This window comes from Mya arenaria, chromosome 10 (genome assembly GCF_026914265.1).
Source record: "Mya arenaria isolate MELC-2E11 chromosome 10, ASM2691426v1".
Taxonomy (NCBI): Eukaryota; Metazoa; Mollusca; class Bivalvia; order Myida; family Myidae; genus Mya; species Mya arenaria.
In genome coordinates, this window is record NC_069131.1 from 66961231 (window position 1) to 66983781 (window position 22551).

At 33.1% G+C, this 22551-nt stretch overlaps 1 protein-coding gene across 4 annotated transcripts; it reads left to right on the top strand.

Moving 5' to 3' along the window:
* The first annotated feature begins 474 nt into the window (after nucleotides 1-474).
* LOC128206266 (cell death abnormality protein 1-like) lies at nucleotides 475-13522 on the top strand. Of its 4 annotated transcripts, XM_052908622.1 has the most exons (6): nucleotides 531-659; nucleotides 1015-1085; nucleotides 1217-2356; nucleotides 6768-6882; nucleotides 7326-7405; nucleotides 9966-13522. In XM_052908622.1, exons 3-6 carry the CDS (start codon nucleotides 1270-1272, stop codon nucleotides 10127-10129), a joined length of 1446 nt encoding a protein of 481 aa, XP_052764582.1. In that variant the 5' UTR covers nucleotides 531-659; nucleotides 1015-1085; nucleotides 1217-1269; the 3' UTR covers nucleotides 10130-13522. The 4 variants fall into 4 exon arrangements, with proteins under 4 accessions (XP_052764581.1, XP_052764585.1, XP_052764583.1 ...); XM_052908621.1 differs by lacking the exon at nucleotides 1015-1085 and having other exon boundaries at nucleotides 475-659; XM_052908625.1 differs by lacking the exons at nucleotides 1015-1085; nucleotides 7326-7405 and having other exon boundaries at nucleotides 475-659; nucleotides 9966-10030.
* The last annotated feature ends 9029 nt before the right edge of the window (nucleotides 13523-22551 follow it).

Genomic DNA, 22551 nt, shown 5'->3' on the forward strand with positions numbered 1-22551 from the left:
CCTAACTAAATCATGACCATTACATATCTTCGATAAAACATTAAAACTGCATATTGCCTTCGACATCTTATAGCTGATATTCGTTGCATATTCATATGTTGTTGTTTCTTTGTTAATCTTGACCTTTATTTGAAAGAAATGTTCGGTTTGCATGTTACCCTTGAACAAATATTGTTTGCGATTTGAACTTATACTAGCCAAGACCATTCCGATTATAATTATGTTTAGCTTACAGCCCAAAGGCTACAATTACTCCAATATCGGGAAAATATATATATACATCACCTTATAATAATATGTTGGGTTTAGTTGGTGTAAATTAGCCAAACTAGCTCGTTTGTGGAACGTATTCAATTTATGTCGTCAAATTCCGATCGCGTGCAAATATATAAAACTAATGTTGCATTGCCTTAAAGTGATTCACTTAACTTTAACACTCTTCTTCCTGTTTTGATATTACGTGATTTAAACACACTTATATTTAACATTAACTAATTTTCCATTGAAGCTTTTTGACAAGCATCTGTAGAGTTTAAGTGTGTTTTATGTTTTAAAAAACTTTAATAGACGCACTCAATTTAAAGAATTTCATTGAATTTTCATTTGCATGATGATTGGAGCTATTGAATTCGGAGTTATGTTTGGACTGTTGTTTTCAGGTAAAGTGAAATATGTTAACATAACCTTAAGAAGCATAGTCTATCTGCCTTGATATTCAGACTGAGTGAAAGAATGATACATGTTTTCGGTTACTTGAGTCGTTAGGCTTCAACGTCATGAACGTTGCATAACAATTTATCTAATAATCTTGCCAATACTTCTTGAAAATAGACGTCGATGATAAATAATAAATTCACATCCCCCTTCCCCTCTCCATTCCTTAATTGATTAAAAACTAATGATACACCATGTGATGAATCAAAAAAGCAATTAAGCATTCATATCAAATATTGACACAGGATGGAAAAGTGTGTACACTGATTTATGGATTTAATGTTTAAGTTTGTTTAATAGTGTTTCACCTGGGCGGGCGGTATACGGTTCTTTGGCGACATTCGCTCTCTACCTCAAGCACGGCACTTAAAGTAAGGTATCTTTGGATATAAATACATCACATTTATATTTCTTACGGCGAGTACACGTATCAGAAAATCAATAAACAATTGTTTGTACTGTTTTTAACAGCCATTGTATCATTTTGTTTTATTCATTTTAGTTCAGTGCGACACATGTGAACCTGGATATTTTAAATCCCTGGAAGTATGTAAAATGTGTAAAGATTCTAGATGTACCTGCGCGCTTACTACGTCTTGTGATGATTGTTTAGAAGGCTACTATAGGAACGATGATCGATGCTTCCGATGTCAATCAAACTGCAAGACATGTGCGAGCGCAAGCAGTTGCTCATCATGCGAAGCAGGTTACCATGGATCTATGTGTCAGCATACTTGTGGTAGAGGATGTCTAAATTCTAAGTGTGAAATAAACACTGGAACATGTTTATGTCGAAATGGTTTGTTTAGTGGCGTATATTGCAATACTTGTGTCCTAGGCAAATTTGGAAACGACTGTGACTATGAGTGTTTGGACCCGTGTAATTCTTGTTCAAAAGCGACTAACTGTGACTCATGCAAACCTGGTTTCTTTGGACAAAAATGTGAATATAACTGTTCTGAAAATTGTTACAAATGCTCGCAATCAGGAAAATGTTTAAGTTGCATCACAGGACACACTCACCCAAGCCAAGCCTGTGTTTGTAAACAAAGCAAATGCGCCACATCTGAAAACTGTGATAAATGTGTCAGCGATGAATATTTTCCAGACAATGGGTCTTGCTGTCCCTGCTCATTACTACATAATTGTAAATCATGCGAAGTGTCTTCAAATGGTACAAAGTGTGTTGCATGTAAAGAAGGATACTATCCGAATGAATATGGTGATTGTTTTAATTGTAGCGTTACGTGCGTTGAAGGACAATGCGATTCAGTTTCGGGTAAATGCAAAGAAGGTTGCACTGACGGCTACTTTGGTAAGCTTTGCAAACAGAGATGCCAAGACTCCTGTCGAATATGCAATCGATATAATGGTGATTGTTTAGAGTGTGTTTCAAACCTACACTATGGATCGAACTGTACCGAATATTGCAGTGAGACTTGCGTTGAAAAAGTGTGTGACATACTTGGAGAATGTACCAAAGGTTGCCCAGAAAACTACTTTGGGAAAATGTGCGAAAATGAGTGTGACAAACATTGTATCCAAAGTGGACCTGGCTCAAGGTGTTCATCTGAAGTTGGAGAGTGCCTCCACGGTTGCACTGCTGGCTACAAAGCTGCTGTTTGTCCTAAAGTTCCACAAGGTAATGAATATTTCAATTAACTTTTTGCAGCATTAAAATATAAAACGGCAGGTAATCGCAAAGTTATTATAAACCTCATTCTTCCAAACTTTTTTGTTCTGCTTATATTTCTTACATACTTAGTTTTTTTTTTATCTCAACTAAATACATGAACTTAAGAATAATTTTAAATGTTTCAATACCAGTGTTACAATGTGAGTTTCACTTTCATAATGCTCTGAAATAATAGAATATTTTAAGCAACCTTTTAAGGTCCTTCACAATTACTTGGAAGTTATCGGGTTAGCAACGTTTTACCTACAGTATACCTGGCATGATACTACCATTTTTATTGTTTCTGCATTATTTGCATAAGTTGCCTTCATAACACTTAAGGTTACCGCCAGTTTGTCCTCCCGATATATGATCAAGTGCAATGCATAATGATAAAATTGTATTGACTGATTTTCTTGAGCTAGTGCAATGCATCCAAACTGCGTAATACTGGGAAAAAATATCCGCTGCAATACTGACAAGATTTTAATGTAATATTGTAAACACTGTCTACAATATTATAACATGTACAGAGTACTGTTTAAGTCATGTAAGAGCGAACATATTCATTTTATCGTAGCAACTTTTTTAATTTTACCGATCCTTTTTTTAATTTATGACTGGTTTAATACCATGACTGATATCTTCATTTGACTTATGTACTTTGATACAGGCTTTATCTCGAAACATAACATAACTCAACTTATTAAGTTTATTTTCTTTTGTCGGATACTTTGCTCAGTCAAAAGTGATGTTCTAAATAAAATATTTTTCAAATATTTGATAATTGGCCAGAATGATGTGTCATGTATGTTCCATTCATTGCTTAATTGCCTTATATCGGCGTCGTCGGCTAGTGCAGAAAGACGCTTACTAACACCATTAAGCAATATCATTATTTACACAATTTTTAAATATTTACCGTCACTCGACTGTCGTTTTTCATCATAAAGTTATGGAAATTGCTGTCATGATACCCTAATATTCGCATATAGCTACTGCAATACTCATTTTAAAAATATGGGCCAATATTGTAATGTGCGGAAGATTAGCTGCGTGTCTACATATAATTGTGCACGTTTTTATACGTTAACTGACTGATATTATACTAAAAATGAATCCGTTAAATGCCGGGCACTTCCTATATTTTGCTTACCATTATATTGCCTTATATCCAGCCTTTCGAGTGATTAAATAACATATGTTGGTTTTTGGCTAATTAAGCAACCAGTATAAAAATGCAATCGAATTTTGTTAAGCAACGTACCCCACTACGTTAAAGAAGTTAAAAAGATGATACTAATTCATATTCAAATTAACAAATGACAAATTCTACTTCAATAGCATTACTTGTTTAAGATTCTTAACTCGCAGCAGCTCTATACTACAGCCAATCGCCAGGTTTAAGGCCTTTAAATATTTGACTTATACCAAATAACAAATCCCAAACAAACTTTCTTTTTTAACCTCATTTACACAGGGTATATTATGATAGGACGCTTTTGTGGTGACGTGTATGACGTCGAGTTCGGTGTGTGAACACGTATCCGTCAAGGCCGCAGGTCGTGACAGATACATGTTTACTCATCGAACGATACGTGATGCAGGGCACCATAAAAGCGTTTTATCGTAATATTTCATTTATTATATACCTGCCTATCTTATAATTCCTTTTTATTTTTCGGTTTCAATTTGATTTAAATTTGTCAAATGTCGAAATATGGAATGGCTTGCGCGTATGAATGTGTTACGTACTTTTGTGTATTGAAGTCGAGGGAGGCTACTACAGCGAAATGAAGCCAGAAGTTACAGAATTCACTTTACAGGGCACAATAAGAAGATAATATTTTATATCTTAACAAATTAACAAATTGCTAATACGAAAACATTATTATATGTCACAGCAGAAAAAACAACAACAAAACGGTTCTTATTTTACGAGTATACACTAATCGTTATTTCCTGAAGACGTAACGCGGCCATTTTTAACAAAGTGAATATTTTGACGATCAATATATGCACAATTGAGGGAAGTGCGTAAGTCAATCGCCATTTTTATCTATGACGCGAATTTGCCTTTTTATTTAAAATGACAAGCTGCTTAATATGAAATTATGATACTGCTACAATTTATGAACTTCGAAATGACAAACAACTAGTTGTCTAGATAGACTGGATTAGGTGTTCTCTGCATCCTGCCTAATCTCATGTTCTTTGAAGAACCATGCTCCTGAATATTAACATGCTTCTGAGGCGAGAGTGAAGTTAAATTATTGTATGTATTTGAAGTTTGATGGACACGTTTTATTGACAATAATGCTCAGTACTACGCTGGCTCCCCTCCCTCCCCAGCTCAAATGGACAATGCACTCCATTCCGACAGTACTTCTAGATTTGCGTAAATCAATGTTTATTCCAGCCTAAACCTTTCAAAATCAAGATATACAAAGTTTGAACCAATATTTTTACCCTCCTGCGCTTTTTTCGCAAGGTTATTTTTCTGTTGTTTAATAAATTACACCAGTGAAAGAGAGGACAACGAATATGGTCACTTTTGACATTTCGAAGATTAAGGTACAAACACTAGAACAGTGCGATATTTTCGTAATCATAGTTGTTCAAACTATCATGCCATTAAACATTTAACTATATTTATTAAAGATTGGATAAAAAATACTCAATTTAGAAAGCGGACAAAGGCAATTGCCATTCGTTTTCATATCAAGTTCCATAACCTCAGGGTGAAATATGCGAAGTTGCTTTTGGTAAAACGTGGCCAATATATTGTAACCATAAACTTTGTAACCCTGTTTGGTCGCCGGTGGAATGGATACGAAATGCTTAAGCTAGAAAGGGGACAAAGTAAAATTTTCGACAAATCAAGCTAAATATCTCAATGTATGAATAATGTTAAATAAGAAAATCTATAAGGTAATAGTGATAGTGAAGTACTACCCTCATACCAATAGGCGCACTTTTGACGATGATATCAATAAGTTTAATCGGCACGCTCTCATATGGCCATTGCAAGTGGTGATAGCAGGATAAAATCGAATTTCTTTCCTATGAGCCCCTTTTCTTACATTGACTAACTTAATTTGGATTCAAGATTATTTGTACCAAGAAAGTTGCATTGTAGACAATTAAATTAAACATTTGTCTTACGCCCTATTACTTATAATTAAATCATGGTATTACAATCGTTAAAACGACGTTTTCATAGCTTTGGTCATAATCAATTGAGCCGTCACATTCTTTATTTTATGCTTGCTATTACTGAAACAGAAAATTTACAAAAAGTATAGATATCATTGCCAAATTATTGACAATATGAGTGTAATACTTTTCGTCCAATTGTTTTCGTAGAAAATGCAATGTTGCATCAATAAAAATATGGTAAAGTGAAGACTCTTAAAATATGACATGAGCAATTTAATCCTTATATAAGATTATGAACGTAAGCAATTTGTTTTTCATTAAAGTCCTGGAAATAATGTCGATTTCATTGGCATGATGGTCGGTGAGAGTGGTCTGACTTTCGTAATCGATAGTACAGTTCAAAATGTCCACGCATTATCCTTCAATGGCTATGCATGAACTATGCGGCGTACGGATTCTTACCTCCTGTAAATCTGCAAAGCTTAATACAATATCTGATGCAATTTTACGCAATCACGACCATATGAACGTTACGCTCACTACAATCATTAAAGTCAATATATATATGTGCTAAATAGTTATGATAAATATAGTAAAACGAGTTTTGACTGTTGTCTTGGTTACCATCGTTATCAACTGAAAGCAAACTGTCTACCCTCGTTAAAAATCAACTTTGGACATGTGGTCTTTATCGGTAATGAGTAGTCTTCATAAAAGTGTCTTGTGTTTGTTTGGCTCTAAATGAGCTTTATGGTTACCTGCATGCGTTCTGTAAGGCACTGAATTGGTTAATTTAGAGTAGCATGCATTTGCTTGGTTCTAAGTGGGTTTTGAATTAGCCAATTTATTTAGTCTATTTGGCTCTAAGTAGGCTCAGTTAGTACTGCTTATAAATTTGTTTGATTCTGAATGTGATTTTTTGCTGCCAAAAGGTAGTCTTTTTCGTACTGAGTAAGCCTTTTTAGCGCTGCACATTAGTTTGGTTGGTACTAGGTTAGGTGTTGTAGAGCCAGTTAGTGGTACGTTTGACACTAAATCACCTTTTTGTAGCTACTATGTGATTAACTTGGCACTGAATTGGCTTGGGTAAAATCTATTCGGGATGTTTTTTACTCTAAATGGCCTCAAATATCAAATCTTAAATATTGGCATGTCACTTTTAATATGTATGCGTAGGTTTGTTAAACTTTCAACTTTTATTATTTACTATACGCTTCAGATTCATCAAAGAAAAGCTGGAAGTATTTGTCATTGGGGGCAATTATAGCAGGTGGAATCGGAGTTCCAGTACTGGCAGTTATTACCGTTGGCATATTCGTCTTTGTAAAGAAACGGTAATACCAAGTCTGTGATACAAGGCGAAAAGAAAACAAAGTGTGATTAGTAATGTTAATTGTTTAGTGGCTGCGAAAAGATTTGTTTGAATGTAACAATCTTACACACTGAATAAAGGCATCGAAGTTCATAATTGTTTGCCATCTGGTTGTATTGTATACACATGTTTGATTGTTCTTTTCTGATAGTTCGAAGGTATTCACTGGTTAATACAAGTAATGCCTTGCAATATGCTAGTGCATTTTGTCTTCGAACTGCATGAGATATATACTCATAAAATAATACACAACTATTATAATTGACAACATATTTCATATATTGTAATTATGTATGAAAATAACAGTGACAATTCAAGTAGCCTAACGTTTATACGAAGAAACTGTTAAAAGGCACTAGACCTTACCGACACTTAATGTTCTTAAGCCTGAATATTATATTTAAGGTCCATTGCCAAACCAACGGAAGACTTTAACATCGAATATGTTAATCAAACTGTTGTATCTTCACAAAGGACGGACAGAGGTAATCATGAAGTAATGTACTTAAAAAAGCTTTTTTACCAATATACGCTCAGAAAAATATATGTATTGTACTCGTATAGATGTCATTGAAGTATAAGCTTATGTACTGAATATTTCTTCCCACAATTCGATAAATGTTTATCTAAGCAAACAATATGCACTCCAATTGGTGCATTCTATGCACCTTAACTCGCAGACCTCTCTTTATAATGCTATGAAAGTGAATATATGTTGGAAATAACTAAGTCTGGAGATCTTGCCCTTGTTGATAAATTCAATAACACTTTTAGATGCATTAACGATATTCTTAGTTTGGATAATCCGGTATTTACAGATAATATTAAACCGATATACACTTCACAATTTCATCTTAATAAATTTAATACATACAATTTTAAAGCATCCTATTTAGATCTGCAACTCGAAGTAAGGGAAGATAAATTGAATAACAATCTTGATAAACGTGATGATTTAATTTCAAAATAATTAATAACCCTTCTTTAGATGGAGATAATCCAAGTTAACCATTATATGGTGTTTGTATTGAACAGTTGATAAGATTCGCTAGAATTTGTACAGATGTCAACACTTATCAGCTCTAACAGTAAACTTATGACGAAAAAAAACCTTGTCAAACATGGTTTTGGATATCATAAATTAAGGAAGACTTTCTCAAAATGTGTTAATGGTCATTATTATATTATATCAAAGTACTATAGTAGTCTAAAATCGCTGATTGCAAATAGTATTGCTCATGCCGATTTTCACAGTAATGTTTTAAAGACATTTGGTAAATTTAAAATGTTTTCAGCAGATGGATGGGCAGATAGACTCAATGAATTGCTTGGATTTTATTTAAAACGCGGATATAACGGCAATACGTTGAAGAGTACTTGCCTTCTTGTTCTTGGTGATGAATTCCTCATACAAAATATGAGGTTGAATATAGAGTGCTTACATAACTAAACGTTCAGTGCTTTGATTTTATGAAGATTTTGCAGATTCAGGTTATCTTTAAAGCCGTTTTTGGATTAAAAGGAATATTCGTGCTTGTAATGTCTCTTTCGTTTAAAATTTTACTTCGTCTGCAGGTAGAGTTGGGATCCTCAATCATTGAAGTACTTGGGGTTCACCTATTAGTTTATTATTATTATTATTATTATTTGTTTTATTATGAAGTTTCCTCAAGTTAATGCATACTTTGATAAGATTTACCTTTTAGGTTTTTACTTTTTTATTGATTATAAGGAGGTTGTGCATGCAAACTGGTTTAAACCCCCAGTTAATTTGCATTTTACCGACCGATTGTTTTGTTTTAGTGTTCTATGTCTTTTGCCTGTGCCATTAAACGGGGTTTGTGTTTAAACCTTTGGCTACTGAGCTTGTTTCTGTAGTTATCATTTAAATATTGAAGTAGATTTACCAATTTATTTAAATATATCCGTATTACAAAATCACTACAGAGACAAGCCTTATCTATTAACATTGCTTCCGATTGTTTAAGCTCCCTTAAAACGATAAAAACTATCAGCGTTACTTCGTCCTTCCGTCATTCTGAACGACTTTTCTTTTACGTGTTTCCGTTTTGATTATAGTTTTAATCTCACAAAAGGTTCAACTAGTGAGCCCTTCTTGTTTTAAAGTTATTCGCAGCAACTAATCAAAACAACTGTAGGATCAACTAATTAAAGCAATTTACTCAATAATTTCTTACACGAACGCTACCATTTGATATGTTTATTATCAATACGCTTAAGTAACATTGAAAGTGAAAAGGTGTAAAGTACAAATGTTGTTGTTTTTTCAATTATTAGTCGCTCTTATTTAATTACATTTCGAATGGTCCGAACATTGAATAAGCATTCAAATGTAGCGATTCAACCTTCTTTCGATTGTTACAGAAAGTAAGTTTTTGCCCAAAAAGGTTTGATTCTCCCTTCAAAGTGTTCTTCAGACTTAACTATTTTGTCAAATTGTAGACGGGTGTTTGAATGTTTATATCTGCATACTATGGAAATATGAAGTAAAATTATGTTGTCCTGTTTTTGTTTGCCAGCAATACACAGAAAATAGCTTCTTGTACAGACATTAATACACTACAATTCACTACAATGATTCGAGATATTTCATTAAATAGTAAACGGTACATAAACTAGGAAGACGGGTTTTTTAATTTTCATAACATGGCCTTGTTATGATGAAATTGTAAATGAAATATTAGCTCAGTATAGTATACTAAGTTCTTTTAACTCGATTGTAACGACAGCTTATAGTGTAAAGAATCATTCTTGCAACCGTCCTGAAGTCTTTCCTAGTATAAAATATTGTATATGGCTTCATCATCTCTCCACATGTACTTTACTCATCGCACAAGTTAAAGGATCAGCGATTTTCTCTCTAATATTATACCAAAACGCTTAAGCCTCGCTTATGTTTATAACTTTAGGTATCAACGTGGTACGTGAAAACCCTAATCTCATTGTATAACTGTTATTGTTCAGTAGGTATGCATATTTATTAAAGGTTTTCTAAATAATGTTATAATGCATATCTAATTTTAGACATTGAAAGCAACATCGAGAATTCATACGAAACGCTTGATGCCAGAACGAAAGCAGATGCTAAGGATGACTATGAGCAATTACCAGCGGGACAACAATTAACAAGTAACTCTGCAGAATACGAGAATGTTGAGAATGATCTTGTACATTATCAGAACATTTAAACTTCGAAAACTGACAAGCGAACAAAAGAGATTCTAAGAAATTCATCTTGTCCGAAGGGACATAAATGCCTTCAAAACTGCGTAGGGAATGGGTGCCTTACTTTCCTCGCTCAGTGTAGTTAACTTATTTTAAACGGCGTGAATAGATTAGTCAGAGGATACACCTGTGAATCTTATGAGAGATTTTAACCTGCCCGATATACTAGATCTACGATTTACAATATTTTTAACCAGTGGACATTAATATGCCTCAGGACTTGTCACTAAGTTAAGAATTTATCTTGACCTGCCCTTTAATAAATCGTTGATATAAAAGGCAGGACATTTCAAGACATCGGCGTCACACAAAATGTTTAAAATTGAACAATATGTTTAAAATTATGTAGACTTGATTTTTAATAACTCCTGGATATAAAATGCAATTGTAAAGATAACCATGTCACTAAATTACGTTGTATTGTTTAATTTTCTTTAGAAGTGGACACTATGTGTAAAATTATGTTGATTTACTTATAATCCATTAATATGAAATGCACTGTAGCTCAAATTGTGTTTTTCTCTTGAACGCTATGTTGAAACGTACGTACATTTGGTATTCAGTAATGACTTTATACAATAGACGGTAAATCTAAGATTCGGTGTTACACATTCATGTTATATTGTGTCTTTCTCTTAAAATGTCTACTCCATGTTTAGAATTATGTAAATTTGATGTTAAATAGTGCATTGATATTATAACTCGTTGATATAAATACAGTATCTACTTCACTGCTATAAATGCAGTTTACTGTATAGGCGTCATAAAATTATACTGCTTTGTTTGATTCCCTATAAAGTTGAACATTTTGTTAAGATGTATGTAGAATTGCTATTTAATAATACATTGATATAAAATGCAGGTTATTTACAATAACGGGGTCACAAAAAAGCTGCATTACTTAACTATCTATAAAAGGCACAATATGTTAAGAATCACATAGCCTTAAAATTTTAAAGATCATTGATTTAAATTGCAGTGTATTGAAGATCTTGTTATCCCGTATTACGCTATGTTAATCTTTACGCTCAATTGCTATGTAACAATTAGTCGATACCAAATGCGGTATATTTGAGGTATTGGCGTCACAAATTCGTGTATTAATGTTTCATTATCTTGATATAATTCAGTATTTAAGGTATTTGCAGCACAAATTCATGTATTAATATTCCATTCTCTTGATATAATACAGTATTTATGGTATTGGTGTCACACAGCAATGTTATATTTTTCATTCTTGTGATATAAAATGCATTACATTTACGACATTGGCGTCAAACAGTTATGTATTGGCGTCACACTTTCATGTTGTTATGTTTCATTTTCTTGACATAAAATGCAGTATACTAAAGGTATCGGCATCTCAAATTCATGTTGTATTGTTACATTATCCTTAGATTGCGTTATCTCTGCGATTGTATTGCTATTTACTCACATACATACACGCATACATGTACATGTGTATAAGGATATGTGATATGGTACAAATGAATGCCTATTTATGATATTTTATATAGTATTAAACAATTAAATTAATAATCTATTTGTTAGAAATTCAATGATTATATTTTAAACAGAAAAAAATACTTCACTTAGCTACGACACATAGTAATACAATAAGAAACATGGCTCTAACCTGGATCAAGTGACCAATTATTTCATATTTATTGTTATCAACGTATTTACACATAAAAGCATAATGCCATTTATATTTTCAGGGAGAAATACCTAGTGTGTCTATCTACAAAAAAATGGAACCCAGTTTAGACTTCCAATTGTTTTATATTGGATAAGTTGTCAATAAAATTGGGTTTCACTTCAGATCTATGTACGTCTTTTAGTTACTAGGTTAAATATTGATAACTTCAGAGAGGTTTATCATAATGTACCTAGTGACAACACAAGGGTGTTCTCTAACATATTCGATTAACTTAAAGTTATAAAATGTGAGCATTCTTGAACATTAATCTTGAATCTGCCGCAGTTGTATCTAATGTCACTGATTAAGATTGCACTCATTCAAGTGAAAACGCCGATGGAATACGCGAATTTAGGTTACAACTTACTGCTTACAAAAAAATACATTTTTTATAGTCTAAGAAGACTACATCATTTAATTTATATCAATATTATATTGACATACCAACTTTATTTCCCCCAACTTTATTTCCAACCAGCAGCTGTTATACTCTGTGGACATCTTCAACTGCTGTTTTCTGCAACTTCTGATATCTCCAATGTCTGTAATCTCCAATTGGTGTCTATTATATATAGAAAATGACTGTACATTCTACAATAGAGATATTTCCCCAATTGGAGAGTCATTTTTACAAAATCAAAATATTAGATTTTTTTAGAATTTAATAATGTTAAATAATCCAGTATTGAAAACATAAATATACCTTTTATTTTATTTTCTAAAGGCAAATATTTGATTATTGTTTAATATTGAATTCTCCCCCATTTTTTCATTTTTTTCTTTCTGGCTCGTGAATATTCTGTTTTGTTTAGCTATTGAGATGAACTGATAAATACACACGGAGTTATATTTTTATCCAGAATTTGGTAGACTTCGGTATATGACCTTCTTCTGGTGAATAAATCGGATTATATTTTCGATCCAGAATAAACACGGATCGAATGTGTGATGTAGGGTCATATTCCAATAAATAGTTTATGTCGAACTCTATGGGGTTGATTTATTCCCTTGTTTTTGTTCTCACTGAATTGAGTAAGGCCATTCTGAAATAAACAGTTAACACCGAACTGTTTAAGGTTTGGCCATTCTAAAATCAATATATTATACCGAACTTTATTGGGTAGGGTCATTCTCCAACCATCAAGGCATTTCCTTATTCAGCGCTCTCATTCCTCTGATTACCATCAGCATAGGACAAAGTCAAATCCTGAAAGTGAAGCTCACAAACTACTGTTCAGTACAGAATTTGTCAGTACAAGAAACACAAAAGAAGATCAAGTAAATAGCGGTGATCAATTTCCCCGTGATTTTATGGGCTGATAACCCTATCCTCAAAATGATTAGCCTGTTCAGATAAACATTTATGCAATTGTATTTACTTATCAAACACTTGAAACACCATCCTAGTTATACTGAACAGTAGGAGAGACACAAGATATGATGCGGTATGATCAACTGGGAGTACAGTTAATAGTCCAGTAGGATGGCCTTCCAAGCGTTGATTAATTGTATGGTTTAATTTCCTGATGATTTCATGAACTGATAGGCCCTATTCTCTCACGAAACATATAATGGGCAATTTCCTTACACTCATCACTTCAAAAGATAACAATTTGTTTATATATTTATAGCAATAACTTGATTAATCCCATTGTAAATTTATCAACATGATATCAATTAATGTGTTTGCAATGTTCATTCAGATTGGGCTTCATATTTAATCCACATCGATCGAACTCTTAGTGCGCTCAGGTTTCCATTTATATTGTTATTGAATTAGCATTTTTTTTTTTTTAATTGAACACAGTTATCATGCAAAGTGAAAAGGGATAACATTCTGTTTTGTTTCAACTACCTTAGAAAATGCATTGATTAAAGTCAGATCAGAATGATTTCTTAATTTGATAAATTTGTTCAGTTTTGCGAAGGAATAGGTATCAAAATATGTTCTTTTTTTGTTTTTTCAGCATACTTTTTGACATTCTGACAAACTTCATGATATTTATTTGTCTGTACACAAAACATTTCTTCCGAAAATTGATACCCTAACTCCATTATAATTCAAGTGCAAATATTTCTCCGACCTGTATCAGCTGCAAGGGTAAGTGTTTATCAGTAAACCTATTTTTACCAAAATGCCTTACGGATTTTAAATCACGTGCCTCATAGTGTTTTCGTGAAAGTTCATTCGAAAACATTCACTAGTTCTCAAGTTATTTCAAGAAAAATCTTCCATTAAAAAAATATTGACGTTAAAACCAATTACTTCAGACCAATAATACGTACAGTACTACGTGTCTATCATGAGTGATGAATTTGTCGAACAGCTTCTTTAAAATGTAAAAAAAAATATTGATGGACAAAGTGTAAGGTTGTTCGAAAATCGTACAATATTTTAAACATGGGTTTTCATTAAGTGTATACAATGTCTTAAAGAGACAGTCGTGCGAGATGATCGTGGATATCTTCTTACCATACCAATAGTCCTTTTTTTCAATTTCCAGTACAACTATCCGGAATTGAAAGTCTTTTTAACGATGTTTGTGCACAGTTCGGCAACAAATGCTTTTACGAAAAAATGGATTAACGCCAAAGATTTTGAACAACAATCTCATCCCTCTGCAATAGAGAGTTTCGTAAATGCCCTTTCTCTCGAACTGGTACCGAGTTTTAAGAACTGTTAAATAATATATAAAGGTTTTTAAATCTTGTGAATATATATGTTATCCTTAATTTTAAGTTTTGAAGCTTGACAGCCCTCTGTGTAAAATTTACTCTTTCTTTTGTTCTACCCAAAATCTGCGAAAATACAAACACAATATTTATCCATTTTTGAGACAGCATAATTGATAATGCCAAGCTTTGCAGCTTACTGCGTACCAGCATCTTGGGTTCGGAGCACTTTTTTAAAGGGCCACTGACTACTACTTATAAAAAGGGGGCGTTATGCCTCTGTAATGGATTTAAAAGAAGTATTAATTTTGATTATATATATGTGACAGACAGTGCCTTGAAACTTAAAACTATTAAAATATTGTTTTGCACAGACTGTCAAGTTTGTTAAATGTACTAAGCTTGCAGGATTGAATACAAATATATTGGCATTCGTTACTCGACGGTTACAGTTGAGGTAGTTGGCGTATATAAACTCGTCTAGGAGGTGCGATGATTCTTGAATTCACAATCAATACCTATGCTTTAAAACAAACGTGGATGTTATCGGGATTGTTATAATACATGGCGAAAATGTTAAACATGATGTCATGAAATATCAAGGTCGTGTCAACAGTCAAAGGCCAACAATTTGTACAAAGCACGTTGTCTGTATAAGCGGATGTTGATTAAAAACCATACACGCCTCCAGATACAAATTGAGCACTTCTTATTTTGATTCAGTTCTTCGATCTCAGATTTTTGTTTCCGATAGATTTGAAAAACACTGGAAATCAAACTTAAGGTAATATGTTATGTACTTCTCTGTTCAAGTTGTGCTGTGAATTTATAGGCACAATAGGGCAATACCAAACTGAATAATGTTCTGATGTGAGCACACATACATCAGATTGTAATCCATTTATATTGGGGGTCCGGTCAACGCAAAGACCGTTAAATTGTTAACTGTTGACGGCGCAATTGACGATTGTTAAAACAGTTATGCTTATAATATTCATTATTTAGTCCTAAATTCACCTTATCAAGTTTTAATGCATTTGCGTTGATCAATCTCTAATTGCTCTTTTTTTGTTATGACTTGAAATGACGTATACAATATGGGAGACAAGTCGAACATTTTTTTAACCTTATGGAAAAGATCATTGGTATTCTAAAATTTAGATTTGTTCATAATAAATATTCACTTTGTAACATCTAAAGTTAGGTCTTCCCTTATGGGTTTGAACTTGTTTGCACAGATGGTAACTAATCAATGCTGAGTCAACTGTATGCTGATTTGGTTTTTATTCTAATCCAGGTGCATTACTATCAAGATTGTTTTTTTCTGTGAAAGTAAAACATTTTTTACTAATAAGTATAGATAATTATACTGGCATACACATACAAAAATAAATATAAACTTTTAAATATTTCTCAACTTTACTTTGATAACAATGCAGATACGTAAACAATTATAATGTTTATTAAAACCTTGCGCCTGATGAAATATATCATCATTAGCAACAGCAGCTGCACTGCCACCACTTAATAATTGAATACATGAATGCAGGCTGCTGGAATTTGTGATAACCTGTTGTTGACTTAGAAATGGTCAGTCATTTTCATGCCTGAAGGAAATTACAGACGAGTGTCTCCCAGCAGAAACATTTTACAATTTTTAACCAAGGGGGCAGAGTAGACATAGCTATATAGTTTTGAAATACCGTTGTTTCCAGGCAGTCTAGGGTTTTAAAGGTATTGGCGAGACAAACCTCAAACAGTGTCCTTGCGTCGTCGGTTCGAGCTCAAAAAACAGGCACAACTTTTCCTCACAGGTTAACTTCTGGTTAAAATCTGCATTTCCTAAAATCCCCTACGGTGTGATATGATATGTTAGAAATACTATTTATATGAAAAATTACAGAAACAAGCTCAGTAGCCAAACGTTTAAACATAAACCCTATTGAATGGCACAGGGTAAACGCCAAAGACATAAGTCGTGTACCAAAACACATTAACAAGTTTCAAACAATTATATTGAGTTTCATATTTTTCTTGTTAAAATATAATCAAGTAACAATATACATAGTCGTTTACATAAGTACATATCAAAGTTTACATGCTGTTTTAACATTTAGTAAATAAAAATATTATTTCTGTATTCCAAAGATAAATTAAAACACGAACAATTTTAATCCCATAAACGTACCAACTTGCTCAAGATCTACTTTCATTTATAAACATTTTAACACAAATAACTGTCTATTTCAGTATCAGTTAGATTGTTGTTTTCTTTCGACAGAAAATCTTGTCCAACGCGTATATTTTACTTATAATCAATGTTATTTTCGGTAATAGTTAAAATTTATACATGAATCGTTATCGACTATAAGCGTGTCTTTTAGTTTTGTTTTTTTCTAAACGGATATTCGTGAGAAAACACCTTCGAGTTTCCAAATACTACTAATTGGAAATTCCATTATTGACCTATGAATAGCGGGGAAATACTTTCCGTTACTAAAAATAGCAACATCCCGTACAAGCCGAATACTTGCGATGCTCGTCACGATCTGTAATGGTGAGTGGCTATATATGTCGATGTTGCCCGATATAACTCGAATTTTATTTCATGGCTTATACCTTTATCATAAGATTTGAAAAGTTCTTTTAATGCATTAAACCAATCCTTTATTAATAAATAAAAAATAAGTTAATAATAAAACAAGTTTTCAAGTACATCCATCCATCAAAATGCAATTGATAATAAAATTAAACTTATTCCAAAATGTATAGTATATAACTGGGGAATAATCTGTTTTGCAGGAAGTAATATATTTCAGTAGGGAATTATTTCGAAAGTATTTAAATATTGATTTGTGTTTCAATTAAAGAAAAATGCAATAAACCATCAATGTGATTGATTAATGATGTCAATACTTATGTGAAAAACTACAGAAACAAGCTCATTAGCAAAATGTTTAAACATAAAGCCCGTTTAATGGCACAGGGTAAATGCCAATGACATAAAACACACAAAAAAGGCACAAACAAGAAACATGGAACAACAGAACAAAACTCCACAAACAGCACAAACGTCCTGAATTGAAATTTCGGGAAGATTAAATTGAGTTCAGTTAACGTTGAAGTGCAGCATTGTTAGTTTAAAACAGAAGGCAGTGTGTTTAAACATAGGATTTATCAAACGAGATATATAGTTAATGGAAAATTACAATAGGACGCTTTCCGGATGAATTGTTCGGTGTATTGACATGCATCCGCATCGACCGTTTCGCAGCTTCGACACATACACGTTTACACACTTATCTCGACGTTATACAGGACGTCAGAAAAGCGACCTTTCATAATATTCCGTATTTATTATACATCTCTTTTTTCGCCGCTGTCGTATAACTTAAAAAAATACACATGCTACTATAAATAGTAACATTTTACTATAGAAATTCATTCCCGCAATAATGATTATCGTCTCCGCCTGTGAGATTATCACGGCACGTCAGGGCGATTATGGCATACTTGCCTGACAAAGACGAAAACGTGCACACTGAAGTCATTTTCACGAAAATAAAAATGGCCGCCGCATACTTGGTAGGCAAACATTTCACCATTATTAAAAGCTTTAAACAGATTAAAATGGAACTATCGGTGCAATAATAGTGAAATTAGTTTACCAATAATGACACATTCCGTGTTTCGGTAACGAGTACTACCTGAAACCGTACCGGATGTTTACATTCGATAAAGGTCATAAAGCAGTGAGACAAGGAAGTGTTTTGTTGAAACGTTTTGTTTTACTTTATTCGCTGAGAAATGTTAATTATTCCAGCGACATGGCTCGGGTCAATCAAGCCGAGATTCTAATAAAAATGCTCCTATGCTTGATCGACCCTAGCTGTGCTCACCTATTGAAATGAACATCACAATCAGCCGATGTAAAACAGGAAATATTTGAAGAATGGAAAAATTGCAGGCTTGTTCTAAAAACACGTACGAAAAGGTTTGCTATTTTGATTTCAAGTCACTCGTTATTTTTCGCAGCTATTGTCATTCAAAACCATTTTGTTATATTTCATTTTAACGACTTTCAGACTACATGCTAATTATATGACATATCACTCATTATTCGAAAAAATCACGTTTTTAAATCCATTTGAAATCATTGACAATTGACAAAGCATATGTATTATACAGGATAATACATGGTTGACCATGGCTTTTGGTTAATAATTGCCCTAGTGAAAATAATTGCCCTCGGGCTAAAGCCCTCGGGGCAATTATTCCTGCCACGGGGGAAATTATCAACCGAAAGCCATGGTCAACCATGTATTATTCTATAAGTCATCGGCTAATGCCTCGGCCGACATTATTTGCCGTGTTGCAATTGTTCACTATTACCAGCACTAAGATGAAGCATAAATAAACGGATATTATTCACGATTATCATAATTATACTTAGACAATTAAAATATTAATAATAAACACAGGATACTGATTGGCATCTTGCAGTAGTTAAAGTAGTTTTAACGTGTAAAAATATGATAGTTAATTTCCACCTTTATACTTGATATTATTATAAAAAGTTTTTTCGACAATTACCCCATCACCTCTATAAACTAAATATGATAACAAACTGTAAATATTTCGGTATAGACCGGAACGTTGCTTTCCCAGGGAACCTCAAAGTGTTTTTGGCATATATTACCGACTCCGTGTTTACAGCTATAAATAAAAGGAAAACATCGCAATTTAAGGGTTTGCTTCAAGACAACAGTGGATTCCAACATACAAATTTCGAAAAAAAATCAAAGGGTCTTAGGAATATGTGTCAATTAATCGACGCTATCCGACCAGCAATCATCTTTGTCATTTTAAGTAATGATGCGATGGGATTTCAATCGAAACCGTCAATGCATCTTCATCGTCCATAAAGTTTGATCAGTCGCTTGTTGTCAAACAATCGACCAGTAGTATGATTCGGTGTTATGAATAAACAAAAGTTGCATCTACCAATGAATTTACTTAAAATACATTTGCCAAAAAAATTCGACAGCATGCACTATTTACTTTGGCGATTGGTAAAAATGAGCAACCTAATTATGGTGTTTTTTCAATGTGTTTTACATTTCGAAATGAGCCTTTTTGTTGTTTGCACATTGTTGATCCACTACCTCCGCCCTTTCGTCTTAGTCGCTTCCTTGATAGGAATGCTTTGGTGTAAAACTTTATGAAATGATTGACAATAATATCGTAAAGTCGCGGAATTATGTGAAAGACTGATAAATAATGGGTTCATTTTGATAAATACAAATATTACGAAAAACAAGAAGACAAAAATAAGAACCTAAGCGTTATTGACATGTGGATTTTTCAAGCTATTAAGGTATGTCTGTATATTAAATAGCATTTATGTTGTGGTTGTTTTCCCTAAGATAAACATATATTTACAGTCAAGAAAATCAGTCATATTTACTTAGCCAAGAACATGCCTACATAAATTACATGATTAGTCGGATGTATAGATTTAACATATACTTCACAAGTAACGAGAATATAAAAAGGAAACTCAGAATACTATAAACTTTTGTTATGGTCCAGTTAACAAATTGGCCAGTTATTTGCGCATATTACAATCGATTTTGTAAAAATATTCCTAAATTCTTGCGATTGATCGTCGTGTTTGAAAGTTCATGTTGTCATCACCATCGCGAAAATAAATGATAATATTTCTCTGTCGCCTTGATATATCAACCAGGAAGGACTGCATAATACGCATGTAACGGTTCAGTTGTTTCTGGCAGATTGTATAGTTATATGTTAATATGTAATCGTACTTTAAAATGTATATAGTAATAATAAACAATATATATATATATATATGTTTTAATTGCTCATTAATAAAACTTTTGTTTAAGTAATACGCTTGTAAAACAAATACTTTGAACAATTTGCAATCAACTCTGCAATTAACTCGCTCAATAATGAACCTTTTCTTTAAATACGATTCTTATAGAATGAATCACCTTGAAAATCTGCAGTGAACTTACCAATCGACTCGCTCAATAATGAAACTTTTGTTTAAGTAATATTCTTGTAGAAGGAATCACCTTGAACAATCTGCAGTGAACTTTCCAATCGACTCGCTCAATGATGAAACTTTTGTTTAAGTAATACTCTTGAAGAAGGAATCACTTTGAACAATCTGCAGTGAACTTTCCAAACGACTCGCTCAATGATGGAACTTTTGTTTAAGTAATACTCTGGTAGAATGAATCATCTTGAACAATCTGCAGTGAACTTTCCAATCGACTCGCTCAATGATGAAACTTTTGTTTAAGTAATATTCTTGTAGAAGGAATCACCTTGAACAATCTGCAGTGAACTTTCCAAACGACTCTCTCAATGATGAAACTTTTGTTTAAGTAATACTCTTGTAGAAGGAATCACCTTTAACAATCTGCAGTGAACTTTCCAATCGACTCGCTCAATGATGAAACTTTTGTTTAAGTAATATGTTTGTAGAAGTATCACCTTGAACAATCTGCAGTGAACTTTCCAACCGACTCGCTCAATGATGAAACTTTTGTTTAAGTAATATTCTTGTAGAAGGAATCACTTTAAACAATCTGCAGTGAACTTTCCAAACGACTCGGTCTATGATGGAACTTTTGTTTAAGTTATAGTCTTTTAGAAGGAATCACTTTGAACAATCTGAAGTGAATTTTCCAAACGACTCGCTCAATGATGGAACTTTTGTTTAAGTAATACTCTTGTAGAAGGAATCACTTTGAACAATCTGCAGTGAACTTTCCAATCAACTCGCTCAATGATGGAACTTTTGTTTAAGTAATAATCTTGTAGAATGAATCACTTTGAACAATCTGAAGTGAACTTTCCAATCGACTCGCTCAATGATGGAACTTTTGTTTAAGTTATAGTCTTTTAAAAGGAATCACCTTGAACAATCTGCAGTGAACTTTCCAAACGACTCGCTCAATGATGAAACTTTTGTTTAAGTAATACTCTTGTAGAAGGAATCACCTTGAACAATCTGCAGTGAACTTTCCAATCGACGCGCTCAATGATGGAACTTTTGTTTAAGTAATAGTCTTGTAGAAGGAATCACCTTGAACAATCTGCAGTGAACTTTCCAAACGACTCGCTCAATGATGAAACTTTTGTTTAAGTAATATTCTTGTAGAAGGAATCACCTTGAACAATCTGCAGTGAACTTTCCAATCGACTCGCTCAATAATTAATCTTTTGTTTAAGTAATACTCTTGAAGAAGGACTCACCTTGAACAATCTGCAGTGAACATTCCAATCGACTCGCTCAATGATGAAACTTTTCTTTAAGTAATACTTTTGAAGAAGGAATGACTTTGAACAATCTGCAGTGAACTTTCCAAACGACTCGCTCAATAATAGAACTTTTGTTTAAGTAATACTCTTGTAGAAGGAATCACCTTGAACAATCTGCAGTGAACTTTCCAATCGACTCGCTCAATGATGAAACTTTTGTTTAAGTAATATTCTTGTAGAAGGAATCACCTTGAACAATCTGCAGTGAACTTTCCAATCGACTCGCTCAATGATGAAACTTTTGTTTAAGTAATATTCTTGTAGAAGGAATCACCTTGAACAATCTGCAGTGAACTTTCCAAACGACTCGCTCAATGATGAAACTTTTGTTTAAGTAACATTCTTGTAGAAGGAATCACCTTGAACAATCTGCAGTGAACTTTCCAAAGGACTAGCTCAATGATGGAACTTTTGTTTAAGTTTTAATCTTTCAGAAGGAATCACTTTGAACAATCTGAAGTGAACTTTCCAAACGACTCGCTCAATGATGGAACTTTTGTTTAAGTAATATTCTTGTAGAAGGAATCACCTTGAACAATCTGCAGTGAACTTTCCAATCGACTCGCTCAATGATGAAACTTTTGTTTAAGTAATACTCTTGTAGAAGTATCTCATTGAACAATCTGCATTAAACTTTCCAATCGACTCGCTCAATGA